Raw genomic sequence first — 15,148 nt, 5'->3', positions numbered from 1 at the left:
AGAATTGAGTGGGAAAAGAATGTGAAAACAGCTGGCCCCAGTGGGTTCCCAGTAACTTAGTTCACCCTTTCTCTGGATGTGTCCACGGTGGTTGGTGGCCTCATCCCCTGCAGTCTCTAGAAGCTTGTTCATTCAATGAAGGTACTAAACAGATCTGTGACCTTCCCTTGTGTTGGTACTGATCATTCATCGCCTTTCTCCCTGTCCGTGCTTTGACCTTTTACATTCTGCCTAGCAGCCAAAGTCTAGACTTTGTAGGATTAACTTTCGGTTCCGTTTGTAGATTCGAATGGTTGGAGAGAAACGCCGTGGAGCGCTCCACGCTTGCCTTTCCCAGCCTCATTAGAGGTGAGCACCAACATAGATCCCTTCAGTGCCCTGTATTAGTGATTCCAGGAGAGGACAGTGCCTGACACTACCACTAAGTAATTTCTGAGCTCATCCCGCTCCTCCCGGGCTCCGGAGAGGCTGCAGGGCGCCTGAGCGGTCGGACGGGGGAGCGAGAGCTAAAGCTTGAGGAGCGCGCCGAGCCCAGGCGCCGGCGGCCGCGGCGGGGAAGCTGACGCCGGGCCGAGCCCGCCGGGCCGGGGAGGGGGAGGCCGAGTGAGAGGCGGAGCGGGCGGCGGCGAGGAGGCGGGGGCGGAGGCGGTGTCTCCCGGAGCTGCGCAGGCGTTGCTCGCACCTTGTTGATTAGTCAGTGCTGGGAGCGCTGCTATGGCGTTTCTCAGACCCGCGGCTCCTCCTCACACGCTCGAGGCGGAGGGAAGGAGGAGTAAGAGGAGGAGGAGGCGAGCCAGCGGCCGCCGCAGCTGCAGACCCGGGGCCAGAGGAGGAGGCGGAGCGGGAGCCGCCGCCGCCCGCCGCTGGGCTGCTGCGAGTCCACTCGGGGCGTGAGGGCGCGCGGGGCGCGGCAGCCATGCCCCGCAGCGGCAGCTGAGCCCGGCGCGGGCCCCGTCCTTCCCGGCCGCCTCAGCCGACGTGTCCCCGGGCTGCCAGCGGCCGTAGTGCCCGGCGCCTTCGCGCGCCCCAGACCTCGAGCGCAATCAGCGGCGGTCGCAGAGGCGCGGGTGGTGCCGGCGGCATCGGCGGGAGCGCTGGGCAGGAGTAGGCGGGGAAGATGGACCCGGCGCCCTCGCTGGGCTGCAGCCTCAAGGATGTGAAGTGGAGCTCGGTGGCCGTTCCGCTCGACCTGCTGGTCAGCACTTACCGGCTGCCCCAGATCGCGAGGCTGGACAGCGGTGAGTCCCGGCCCGGCTCTCGGCGCGGGGCAGACGGGAGCGGACCGCAGTCTCGGCGCGGGTGCCCGGGAGGGAGGGACCCGGTGGGCAGTGGGCTGCCCGCCCCCAGCGCTGGAGTTGGCCCGAGCGGCTGCCGCAGCCCTGGCGCGGCGCTCTCAACTCTCCCCAGCAGCAGTTTAGAGATGTGGAAATCGGAGCCCTTGCAGTATAATTAAAAAGGACGCCGGAAAAAAAAATCAAGCAACATAGGGGGAACCTCTGCAGATAGTAATCTTGGAGGCGAGCTGTCCCTCCCATCCGCCTGCAACAATTACTCAACCTGGGAAACCCTGAAGAGTTATCTTAAGCAACTTTCTTACAAAAGAATTGTGATTTGGGTGGCATATGTATTTTGGATGCTCTCTTCCCCCTCCCCCGACAAGAAGCAGCCGATTTAAGAGGAAAACGCTCCTGGGTGACCAATGAAAGGGATCACATTTCTCAGAGACCTTTTACTACAGATTGTCTGTTTTGTTTAAGCAAACTGAAAGTAATTTAGGGCTCTGTGTAGAAAATGTTTGTATCAGAAGTGATGGTATGCTTCAGGTTAATTATTTGCTTAGCGCATTTCCAGCCTGGACATAATTTAAGTCACCCAAACCTATATAGATAGAACCTGAGCTCAGAACTAAGAAATGCTTGTAGGTATTTCTTGAAACTGACCACCAGAAACTAACCAAATATCCCCCCAGCTGTTGGTTCTGCAGTGTGACATCTGTAGACAAGGTGTGCTGTCAAGCAAGCAGACACCTTTCAGTCCGGGTAGTGACGTGTCAGGTGGCGATTTAGGTGTGTTTTGTCTTCTCTTGTGTTTTCACAATAACTTCCATTGATTTTGGCTTTATACTGTCATTTCAGACTGTTTGCAGAAAGAAGCTTGCCTTGCTGCGGGGCTGCTGGGAGCACCTGGGCCCAGGCTGGCTGGCAGACTGGCAGGCAGGCAGATAGAGCTATGGTCACACAGGCCAAGTTAGAAGAGCACTCAGCAGAAAGGTGTCATTTCAAGTCACAAGGAACTGGGTTACTCTTTTTTTTTTTCTGGAGTACAAGAGTGCGTAATATGAGATGTATAAATGGCCAAAGGCATTTTTATTCTGTTCCTTATCTCTGGGGTTAGATTAGACCTTTGAAGTACTGATGTGAAAAGTAAATGGAAGCAAGTTCATGAAAGCTGGAGAACAATCTCAGCATGCTTGCTAGCCTTGTTTAGTTGGCAGTGGTAGTGGCGGGCATTAGGAGTAAACCAGGAGTTTTAGAACTAGTAATACAGATCAGTCCAGGAAGGGACAGGTCGTATTCTCAGGCATTTCTGCTTAGAATGAGGGCGAGAAAGTGTTTTGTTCTTTAAATATGTATCTGCAGATCTGAGCCTGTGTGTGTGTGCACGTGTGTGTGCGTGCACGTGTGCACGTGTGTGCAATGTTTCATTTCCTCTTTCACTGTGCAAAATTGTGTATATTGGAAGGCTGGGAGTCCTCACCATTTCCACCCTTGTCTCATCTCTGCGCACTCCACCAGAACTTCTTAGCTAGGCAGAGAGCACTGGTGCCTGTGGTATAAAAGTCACCCAAAGGCTTCACTAAACTGAAAGTTTAAAGAGGCTGAGTATCAGCTGTAGACATGACTTTTAGCTCTATTATCCACTTTCCTCTCCCCCCCGCCATTCATAAAAAGGATCTGAATCAGCACTGTACTCATCCCACACTTCTTTTAAAAATGAGGACGTGGGTAGCAAGTCCTAACACTGTGTCTTTTCAAGCTGTGGAATGGATTTTGACTACTTTGTGTCATTCCAATTCTTTAGTGTAAATTTCTTATTACTGCTTGAGAATCACAATGGCACACACAAGTTTGGAATCATAGCCTTATACCTTGCTTCTGTCACTTAACAATGCCATCTTATTTAAATATTTCTTTTTGTTTTTAATAGCTGTATAATGTCCAATGGGATAGCTATACCATATAATGTAGTCTCCTATAGTGATCATCAAGCTGGTTTATTTTTTACTACCATAAGTTGTGATACAATTAACACTCTTGTACATAAACCTTTTAGTTTGGGTGAGGATGTAACTCGTATTCCTGCCTTGCTGACTAAGCATGTGAATCCTTTTTAAGTCCTTGGTACATGTACTTTGTCAGATTGATTTAGAAACTAAAGGTGATACTCATACTAACGTGAGAATTGTGGGAGTAGCACTCTCCCCACAGCCTTACAGTATTAATTATCTTAAAAGCAAACAACAACAGCAAAAAACCTTTGCTAGTGTGATGGGGGAAAGGGTTAGCTTACCAATTAAATTTGGATAGACTTTAAAAGAGTCGATCAAAGATTCCATGCTTTATTTTTAAACTAAGCATTTCACAGCAATGCCTAAAACATGTTTAGGACATGTGGCCATATTTATAAATGCTACATGGGGAATCTCAAGTTTCGTGCCGTCCTCATCCTGTGCTTGTCCTTTTATTGGGTTTAGTACTACAAATACGCATACATTTAACACACACACCCTATACTTAGATGAGAAAGGCAGTCATTTTCCAAATCGCTTGTTTTAAAAGAGACTAGAAAGAAATTGAAAAACATGTCACTTGTTGATGTTTTGCCAAGAGAAAACTATTGGCTAATTTGAAAAAACATTAAACATCTGATTTCATAATTGTTGACTAATTAATACCTATCATGTGCGGGTATGTTTCTAGGTGCTTGATGTATATTCTCTCAAATCCTCAGCAACCCCATTTTAAGGACTTTGAGAATGTGAGTTTCAGAGAAATCAACATACCTGGTAAATGGTGGAGTGGGATTTCTAGCTGGCTTTTGGACTCTAAAGACAGACCTTTTATCTCAAACTACTACCTCCTCAGACTAAATAGGAGTAGGTTCAGAGTAGGTCTAACATCTGCTCTAAATAGCCCCACTGTCTCTGTGAGAGCCCGAGGACCGGAAAGTCAATATTTTTAAAACAGTGTAGACACCGAATTAAGAGCTGGCCTCATCCATCATATGTAGACAACTTTCTACTTCCCAAATGAGTGGCTGAAAAGAGGTAAGGGGCAGTGGGGAAGAAGAGAGTAAGAAACCAGAACAAGAAGGGAAAAAGTGGAGTCTTGAGTCCTTAGGGTATGTAAATGTGTCGAGATAATTCCTCAATACATTTACCATATTTAGAATATTAACTACATAATAAGTAGGAACTCTCTAGTCCCTTGCATTAAGCCTGTCACTCATGAAATAAAAAAATGCCAGTCAAATAGATGCATTTGATATTGCACACAATCCCAGTGGTGAAATTTGTCATCGTATGATAAGATAAATACAAAATTAATGAGCTTTTATGGGTATTGCTTCATGAATCTTTCTGGAGAACTCAAAGAAAAGTACTCTAGCAATTCTCCTAAAGAGAGAGAGACGTCTCACCAGCCAAAGTCGAACCCCAGTCAGCAATGCCGTTAAGGTCAGATATTTAAACTGATCACCAATCTTAGAAACTGTTGGCTGTAGAACCAGGTTCAACAAATGTGTTTATGACCGGAAAGAGGGTGGAGATAATACTCAGAACAGTTTAGGTGGGAAATTGTTCATTCTCTCTGTCTCTTCAGTATTTTGTCTTGGAAAGCCTCTGAAGGCTTGGTACTAGAGCAGTGTTCTTCCAAGTGTATGTTCCTGGTGCTTCTAAAAGATTCTATAAAACTCTGTACCCTAAGCACATTTTTACACAAATTCCTAAAATTTTTCACCCTAAATTTAAATAGATGCAAAGATGGAATTTTTCAGCATATTATAAATATTTACCTTTTAAGTTAAATTGTTCCATCAATTAAAAAATTCGAATAGGATCTATATTTGATTCTTAGTATCAGTCATTTTTAAATATATTAATAAAGTCTTGAACAGTTGAAAATTTGACATCTTTTCTTTCTCTCCTTAAATTTATATTTACATTTCCCTTCCTCCTATAGAATTCTATCCCATGGTAATATATGTTTGTGTTTAAAAGTGTCTTACTGAACAGTCTGATACTTTCTATAACAAAAAAATAATGTATATATATTCAAACCCAGTGTTTTGAATTTATTTCGACCATAAGGCTCTTGGTATTGAAATATTTCAAGTTGTTTAAAACAATGAATTGAAAATTACCTGACTTACAAAAGGAGTTGTTACCCAAATACTAGAGATTTTTCACTCCTCCATGTTAGTATTTTTACTCGTTCCTTTGTTTGTTCGTAACCCTGAGGTCCTTACACCCTGGCAGTTTAGAAAGATTTGAGGACAGTAATGCAAATGAATGACTTTTGTAATGTGGGTGAAGGGCCATTGTGAAGGGGAGGTGTTGAAGGACAGCTTCCATTCATCATGGAATGGAGTCCCTTCTTCACTCACAGTCCTGGGCAGGTCAATTTTTAGAGAAGACGATACTTACTTGGAAGATGGGATTCTGGAAATTGATTTTCTTACAGGTGTGATGGTGAACCCCTTGAGAAATGTTGGCTTTACTCCAGACATGTACCCCAGTTTCAAGAATGCTAATTTGAAGCACTGAAAGATGAGTTTATGGCCCTGTTTGCTGAAAGGAAGAGGAAGACCAGCGCTGAATGGACTAACAGGGAAAGAGAAGGAAGAAGATGGTAGGAGTTGGAGGCAGCTGTTTAGACAGATCAGCAGCAGTCTCTCCCTTCCAGCTGCACGGAGGAATCAGAGCTGATTCTAAGCCCCAGCTGTGTTGGGACTGAGGAAACGCTGGTCCTTGCCTTGTGCTGCCCTGCTTCTCTAACTTTACCATTTAAGTGCCCGGAAACATGGATGTTCAGATCAAAGAGGGGCTCCACGTGGCTGTTGGCAAATGTCAGAGGTGTTTTTAGATCCATGTTTTATCTTTGAAATTAATGTAAGTGCTCGAAAATCTACTCCATGATTGATGTTATATATACATATGCTTATATGTAATATTTTTTCCAAAGTAACTTATTGTAAATCTTGCTCCAAGAAAATGCACTATGCTTGTGTGTGGCTTCATTTCCCCTGGGATTCTGTGTCAGAAGAAGGCACATATGCCCTAGGTGACAGAGGTGGTAGTCTAAAGGATACTGGATTTGGACCCTAGAGACCTGTTTTCAGTTACAGGTATTGCCATTTCATAGCCATGTGATCTTGGTCAGGTCTCTTTAGTCCCTTTGATTTGTAGTTTTCTCGTGCAGAAGAAATGGACAAACATACTTGTCTGTGTACCTTATCGTTATTCACTAATTTTTTATTCAAGCAGCCAATATTAAGCCCCTATTATGTGTCAAGCCCTGTTATAGGTATTGGGACTACAGCTCTGAACAAGTCAAGACAAAACCTCTGTCCTCATGGAGCTTACATTCTTGTGTATCTACCTACTATGATAATTAAATGCAATAGTATATGTAAAATACATGTGTATTGCAAAACACTGTACACGTATAAGGTTGGTGTGGTGGAGGTGCTGACCAGCTTGGGGTGGGTTTTGCAGTATATCATTTAGGCAACAGAAGTACACTGATAATAGATTTTATTACCCTTGTATAGATAAAGAAACTGAGGGAAATACTCTGGGTGGCTTCAGTGTATTTGTTTTTAAGTATTTCAGGTTATTGATCCACAGGTTATAAAAAGATGGTGTCAGGTCTTTATCAGAGAGAAAGTGTTAAGAACTAACTAACTAACCCAAGATTGAGTTTGGGAAAAACCTGAGCAGGAAGTTAGGAAAAGAACTTCTAACTTAATCCAGAATCACAGTAGTCTATTCAAATGCTACCAAGGCTTTTGAATCTTTTTTAGCATGTACTCATTGCTACTTTTACTGAGTCAGTGGTGATTTTTTGAGCACCTATATTTATATAATTGTTAGGAGGGAAGAAATACCTAGTGTAGTATTACACACATAGTAGGTGAAGAAGAAAATTTCTTGGGTATTCTTTCATATGCATATACTTTATTTTCCTCTAGTTATCACCTATTCCAATATGACCTGCTGAAAGATTACGAAAATAGAATAGGAGAGGACCTTGTAAGGGACAGTGGATGGTGATAAACATTTACATCCACAAGATGAAAGTTGGACATAGCTCCTTTTGCTTTTCAAGTAAGATGGCTATTTTGAAAGTCTTAAAGGAGTATGTATATGGCCACTAAAAATCTTGAGATGCTTGGTTCATCTGCAAAAGGAAAACTGGTTTGACCATTTTGATGGACTGCATCATAGTTTAAAGGGAGAGTGTTTTAGTCTCTTTTATTCGTTTGGCAGCTTTATTGAAAGAGCAAGCTCTAGTACACCAGCTTGTAAACTCTTTCATTTTTGTGTGAGATTACTGAGATATCTATCTTTTCACTTACTGAGCTGCAGTTCTAGGAAAACTCACAAACTTCTTTGTATTCAACAGGACTGTCATTCTTAAGAACACCAGCTATTTTACTTGTATGCAACTTGAAATATAACTTACATTGCTGGTATATGTATTATTTTTTCATATTTGACAAGAAAATATCTGCTAAAATATTTTAGTATGTAGGAAGCACTTGAAAAGCATTTAATAAATGAGTGAGCAAATTTCAGTATCAAAAATTTTAAGATCCAGCCCTGGCTGGTGTGGCTCAGTGGATTGAATGTTGGCCTGAGAACCAAAGGGTCACTGGTTCGATTCCCAGCGAGGGCTCATGTCTGGGTTGCAGGCCAGCTTCTCAGTAGGGATCATGTGAGAGACAACCACACATTGATGTTTCTCTCCCTCTTTTTCTTCCCCTCTGTCTAAAAATAAATAAGTAAATTTTCTAAAAATTTAAAGTCCAAATATAATACTAATGCTCTCTGTGACCTCTGCAAGTGTGAAATAGAATTTCACTTTTGTTTTAATTGATGTAGGCATTATACACCTAAATATATAAATTGGAACTAAGATGTTAGGTCCTAAAATTTGCAGTAGTAAAAAATAGAGACTTGTGAACCATCATGATGAAATAATGATTCTTAGGGTCATTAGTTATCAATATTTTAAATAATTTCTAGAAATTATGACTTATTTTTAAACTTTTTGATTTCTAGTTCTTTCATTCTAAAATTAAGATGCCACTTTTACATGTGACATGTAACTGTATCATTGAATTTTTAACCTTAAATGCCATAAATCTTTGGAACTAGTCAACTCTTACTACAGTAAAGAAAGGCCTGATTGGTTAGCCATGGTCTCATCTTTTCAGGGCACCAGGGATTTTACTTCTAAGCAAAGCAAGCCACTTGGTTTAAATAGTGTTACAAAACTACAACTGCTAATTTGGTACAGTTGTCATCTTCCTAGAATAGCCCCAAGATTGACTTGAAACCTTAGTGTCTTAATCCCAGACAATGAGTGTCCTTTTATGCCATTGCAGGAGTGTTATAGAGCAGCAAAAGAAGGTCAAAACAGTGTTCCCAGGCCCTTTTCCGGTTCTGTGGATGAATTACTTATAATTATAGGGCAAGTCACTTTAATTGACTCTGCTAATTCTTAAACCTGGTTTGAAGTATTTAAATACACTTGGACTTTGATGGCTTAATGGTTGTTTAATAAATACCTAGTTATTGAATTTAAAATGCAATGTGAAGTCTTATAAAGATAATGTGCTCTTCAGGTTAATATTTAACACCTACAGTACGTTATGATTAGACCTGGTTATGGCTTAGAAGAGAATGTAATCGTCTGTGAGCAGTGCTTATGTATGTATCCCTGTGAAGATTCAAAATAAGCTATGTACTGTTGTTTTTCTCCACTCAGTAGAGAAAAATTTCCTTGATCAGATTTTTTTAAAAAGATGACGGTTTTCTTAATACCAGATTTGAGGATGTTAGAAATGAAAATTTGCTCTTAATAATTAGTTCACATTGACAGTATTTTCCTTCTAGCAGGGAACTAGATTCAAATATCAAAAGTAACCAGAATAAGGTAAATGTTTACTTTTCTATTTTTAAACATATCTGTTAATTTGTAGGTAATTAGGAAACACTGGTTGTAACAAATTCTGCATTCCACTCAAAAAGGAGGTTAATGAAATGCCTGAGGAAACCCACTTGAATAACTCCAGGACATCCATCTGTGCAGAGGCTGTGTTCTGTGATTGATATTTACTTTCTGAATTGCCTCTCTCTTCCTTTAGCAGCACTGGGCAAGCAGGCAAGCAAGCCAGCAAGCCAGCCAGCAAGCAAGCAAGCAAGCAAGCATTGGTTGTTGGAGTAAGAGGACTAACATCAATTCCATTGTCATTCCTGGCCCTCAGTATCTTATGTACCAAGATCTTCAATTTCAGTCTGTTTCAGGTTAACATTTAAAATAATGCAAGGTCCATTTTTACTTTGGGCCACTGACACACAAAATCAGTCAACCACTAGACCCAAGTTAAAAACAATTTAATTAATGACGTGTAAAGAGAGAGAGCTCTAGAAAGTTCAGGTTACCTACTTAAAATAAGTAACATAAAGCTTTATACAAACATTCCGCTGTTATATTTTTTCTGCTTATTTTTGTCCCATCTTTTGGTCAGTTAAGAGAAAGGGAGCCACTGAGCATAGAGAGGATCAGAAGAAATTTTCACAAGCTCATTATGGTCAGGTACATCAGCCGAGGTTCATTTCAGTTGTGCATAGCAGGACAAAAAACAATAGTGGCTTCTACATACAACATGGAGATTTCTCTCTTTTTCATATGAAAGAGTCTGAAGGTGCTCAGTTCAGGACTGACATGGCAGATCCACAGAATCAAGGATCCAGGTTGCTCATGTGTTTCTGCTCTGTCATCCTCAGCAGATAGTTTTCTCTTCATGGTCTTTAATGAATGAATGGCTACTGGAGCTCTAGCCTTTATGTCTATATCCCAGACAGCAGGAAAAGCAAAAGGATTTGTTTCGCCACCAGTTCCACAGTGCGCATCATTTGCATCTCATTGGTCAGGAATTACACTCCTCTGTGGGCAGGAAGGCAAGGAACTGAAGTCTATTAACTGGGCAAACTGTCCAGGGTTTCTCACTGCAGGAGAGGAGAACACTGGATATTTGGAGCCCCATAACAGCCTCTGCTCAGATTTTTGCTTTGATATCTTCACTTTTTTTTTCCTATTCAAAACTTACTAAAATAGCTGTGAATTGGGCCCTTATTCCTTGACATCTCTTTGTTCAGGTTCTTCCTCAGCCAAGATAGTATGAACTTGCCCTAACTTCCTTTCCTCTCTTCATCCCAGAGCATGAGAAGCAGTTCTCTATGAAGAGGCCCTTGATTAGAAGTGGAAGTACTTTATAAGTAAGCCATAAAACGTTGTGTATTTATAGGAATTATTGTTATAAGGCACTTCTCGCTTTATGGCTTGCATACTTTATATAACTTGTTATATAACCATTATTAACATTGTCCTGTTATGCATGCATGGCATGGAAATAGAGACTATATCTAAAAGTTGGACCAAACTATATATAAAACTGATTTTTAAACTTTACTTTAGATCATGAGCATTTTCTTTCATTTTTAGTATTCTTTAAAAATAAAATTGTCATGAGTGAGTGGAATTCTCTTACTACCAATAAACCATTATTTACTTGACTGTTTTCCAGTTGTTAGACATTTGGTTGTTTAGAGTGTCATGTTTTGGAGGATATCTTTGTACCTAAATTTGTCAGTTTTAAATCATTTCATTATTTGGGGTGCCTGAAAATGGGATTATTACTAAATGGTATTATTTTTAGATTGTTGATATGCGCTGCTAACTCGTATCCAGAAAAGTCTGTACCATTACCAGTGAGTAAGTAAGCCCATCACTTGGTATATCATTAAATATCTTGATAAATATCAAATGTGATTTTTACTCTTTGCTAATTTACACATTTTAAAAATTGGCACTTATTTGTAATTTTTGATTACTAGTAGAATAGCACTAATAATTTTATCATATTTCTTTTGTGAGTTTTCTAAGCACTTTGTTCAGTTTTTGCTAGAGATGTTTTCCAAAGATCCTATAATAAAAATTAAATGCTAGTGTCCTTTTTCTTGGTTTTCTGCAGGATATTTATAAATAATCTCCAGGTTTCATATATATTTACTCTTCATAAACTTCCTTTCTATTTTTCTTTGGTTGCTCTTCATAACTAGGTATTCTGTTTCTGAGATCAAATAATTGTAATTAATTTACTTTTTCTTACCAACCTGGATATAGGATTCAAGTGTTATATTCATTGTTGCATGTGGCCAGTCCTCTGAAAGAAAGACTCCCCTTCCATTGTAGAAAATAAAATAATCTCAGGCACATCTTGGTTAGGCCATGTTATATGTTTACCACTATGATTATAGTTAAAGTCATAGGTCCCCACAGATACTTCATTGTGGATCAAGTCCTGTGCATTGTGTGAGACTCAGCTAATAAACTAGGTCCGTCCTCCATCGTTTGACAGACTAAAAATGTTTATAAAAACATTTTATTCTTTTTACATGTAGTCCATAACGAACCCTTAAGAGCTACATTTTTGTCCCAGTAAAGTTTTCTATACCACTTCTTATTTTCTTGAAAGGGATAGACTATAACAACTTGAGAGCCTGTTGAAGCTGTGAATATGAGTGCTGATGTGAAACAATAAATAGTAAAGATTCACAGGTAACTTTCAGACAGAGAAGCAAATGTGATAATTTGAAAGTCATTTCATTTCTTCTGTTGAATATCTTTGTAAATGTCAGTTTCAGTGTAATGGCTAAGAAGAAGGGAAACAGAGATAAGAGAAGAAAAGCCCAGTTTAATTTTTTTTCTGTGTATAGGCTATGATTGATGGAGAATAAAATACATACTCTTTTGCCAACTTGGCACCCGAGGACTATAAATAGTATTTATCAGAGGGTTGAGGTGACAGTTGCTAAAAGTGAAGTACTAGATGGTTTTAAGATTATCTTTTAGTGCCAAAGAAGAAGTCTCAAATTTACTGTATAGTAGATCAGTTTATGAATTGTACTCACCCTTCCCCCCAGTCTTCTCTCTCTCTCCCCCTCTCTCGCTCTCGCTCTCTCTTTCTGTCTTGACTCAATTGTGAAGACTTCAGTCTGAGTAGGTTGTATACAGTTGAACACTGTGATATAGATACCATAGAAGTTTCATGCAAATCAGTGGAGAATAGAGAGGAAGAAAGGAAGGAAATACCATTTATAGTCTGTCCAGGTTTTTTTTTTTATTTTTAAAAAGATTCTTAAAAGATTTTATTTTATTTTTAGGCAGAGGGGAGGGGAGGAAGAAAGAGAGGGAGAAAGAACATCAATGTGTAGTTGCCTCTCACACACCCCTTACTGGGGACCTGGCCCACAACTCAAGCATGTGCCCTGACTGGGAATTGATCGAGTAACCCTTTGGTTCGCAGGCCGGCACTCAATCTACTGAGCCACACCAGCCAGGACTCTACCCAGCTTTTCAAATTGTCACAGTGAGACAAAACTTTACTTCCCCCTGATTTTTGAAAACATTAAAATATTTAAAAACTAAAGATAATTTGAAGTTCTAATACCTAACATAGCCACCATCGATATTTTGGTGACTGTCCTTTCATGTGTCCTCTGTTCATTGATTCATTCAATCATTCTCTCTCGCAATTTTACATAAATGAAACATTTTAGCTACCACTTTTCTTTATTACTTTCTATCTTCACTGTAATCCTCATTCCTCCAACCCAACCCTGCATAGCTGCATGATCCACTTTGATAACCCACTGTACGTCCTTCATATTTTCTCCATACTCGTATAATTGTACATCAATATTAGATATAAAGAGACATATACTTAAACAATTCTGTCATTGCTTTGTGAAAATGGAATTATTTGTACTGTCATACTATATATACTTTTTGGACTCTTGCTTATATCACTCACAGAAATCTTTCTGATCATCTCGTTTAAAACCAACTCATTCTTTTTAACAGCTGCATGATATTCCATGATATGGAAATACTTATGTTGATCCGTGTTCAGTTTGTTTCTAGTTATTGGCCCCTGGGAAATACACACCACTAAACCTCCATTACATAATGTCATTCATTTACTTTTTGTTTCTAATTATTTATTTTTTCTAAGAAGTCTATGGATTCTATCTCATATATTTTTACTTCTCCCCCAAAACATCTTTGACAGTATTGTCTTCCTTATTCTCTTCACCTCACATGTGAAGAATGACCTTAAGTCTTTTTGGATAAAAATAGAGAAAAGTGGGCCATCTATCCTAGTTCAAAACCCAATTCACAGAAGAGAAATTGAGTTAGTAGATGTACCAAATGCTATCCAAAAAGTCTTTAACAATTCATACTTTCATCATTGATATATGAGAATACTGTTTCTTCAAATCCATGTCAATGTTAGATATTACAAAGTTAAAACAATTGCTACATTAATTTGCATTTCCCTGACTATTAGTGATTTTGTGCCCTTTTTCTATGTTTGTTTAGCATTTAGACTGCTCTACTGAAAATTAAAATTATACTTTTTTACTGCTTTTTTCTATTCTTGGCTTATTCTTACCAATTCCTAGATGCTGTATATATTATAGAGGTATTTTTCTTTATATTTATCTCATCTTTTGGCTTTGTTTATATTATATTTTTCCATTTCAGAATTTTTAATTTTGACATGAGCAGATGAGTCTTTTTTTCCCTGTGTTTTCACTCTTGGCTAAAAAATATCTCCCTGACCCTTAGATTGTACACGTAGTCTCTTAGATATTCTAGAAAGGTTTAATTTTTTTTTAATTAAGCCTTTAATCCATCTGGAATTAATTTTTGCATATGATGTAAGAATTTTATTTTCTTCCAGACTGTTGCTGTGCCAGCTCATTTATTTAAAAGGATGCTTTATTACTGAATTGAACTACCCTTGTCAAATTTAGTTTTCTCCTTTTTAACAGTAGAAAAAGCATACTTCGGCCACACCTGTCTTTCAGGGAGTGTCTTGGGCTGTGATCTAAGGACACATATGGTTAATTAAATTTGAAAACAATTCTTTATTCCCCAGTGTTGTGACTGAGTAGTCTCTAATCTTGATTTGCTTTTCTTTTTTCCCCCAATTGCTGTGGGAGGCCTGAGATTTGTTTTTCTAAATAAATTTTAATTCATTTTAAAACCAGTGCTTCCCTGTTGAGTCTGGGAAATGATAGTAACTTGTTAAATGCCTTCTGGAAGCATAGTCCAGATGCTTTGGCAATAAGTTTTCTCCAGGGAAGAATTTGTTTTAAAATGATACTTTACTAAGCTGCTGTTCCTCTGTGTGTGTGTGTGTGTGTGTGTGTGTGTGTGTGTGTAAGAGAGCCTTTCAGTATTCAAGAAACATTTGCAAGTTGCACTTAACTTTAGACTACTTCAATTGAGAGTGTATTTCCCCATTATTTTTTTTGGATGGCAAGCACATGTTAACACACTATTTATAATATATGTGTGTCTGTTGCTTTAAAAATCCTCTAAAGACCCACATTTGTTTGTTTTTAATGACTTAAATTTCTCTTATATTTTCCTTACCACACCCAAAGTCTTTGATGGCTTTGTCTTCCTGATTCCTCTTCATTTTGCATACAAGGACCAGAATTACATCTTTTAAGGAAAAATTTAGAGCAATGTGGAGCTTACATCTCAATGTGGAAACCTAGACCATCTGCATAAATAGAGGCGAAATAGAGTGAGGAGAGAACTCATAACACTGATTATTCTCTGAGATGTTTTTCCACTTCATGACCTTTGTGTAAAACTACAACAAAAATCTCAATTCTGCTTTTAATGAGGGGCTTTATTAAGTTGGAGTCAGGTGTGTATAAAAGTTCTATCACCTGTCTCTTAGGTATTTCTTTCTAAGCCATCCCGGAGCCAGCATCCGG

The 15,148-nt window shown here is 39.4% G+C and overlaps 1 protein-coding gene across 2 annotated transcripts in view; it reads left to right on the top strand.

The window, feature by feature from the left end:
- Positions 1-702: 702 nt before the first annotated feature.
- The window catches only part of GAREM1 (GRB2 associated regulator of MAPK1 subtype 1), a 177,835-nt gene continuing 163,389 nt past the window's right edge, over positions 703-15,148 (top strand). For both annotated transcript variants that reach the window (XM_054583509.1, XM_054583508.1), the window contains exon 1: positions 703-1,238. In XM_054583509.1, coding sequence (XP_054439484.1) covers positions 1,118-1,238 — 121 coding nt within the window. In that variant the 5' untranslated portion in view covers positions 703-1,117. The remainder of the gene's footprint in view (positions 1,239-15,148) is intronic.

The sequence above is a fragment of the Pteronotus mesoamericanus genome, unplaced genomic scaffold, assembly GCF_021234165.1.
Source record: "Pteronotus mesoamericanus isolate MK-2021 breed Mesoamerican mustached bat unplaced genomic scaffold, CSHL_Meso_final contig_74, whole genome shotgun sequence".
NCBI classification, from domain to species: Eukaryota; Metazoa; Chordata; class Mammalia; order Chiroptera; family Mormoopidae; genus Pteronotus; species Pteronotus mesoamericanus.
Note: the sequence above shows the minus strand (reverse complement) of the source record. Positions and strands in the feature narration are given on the sequence as shown.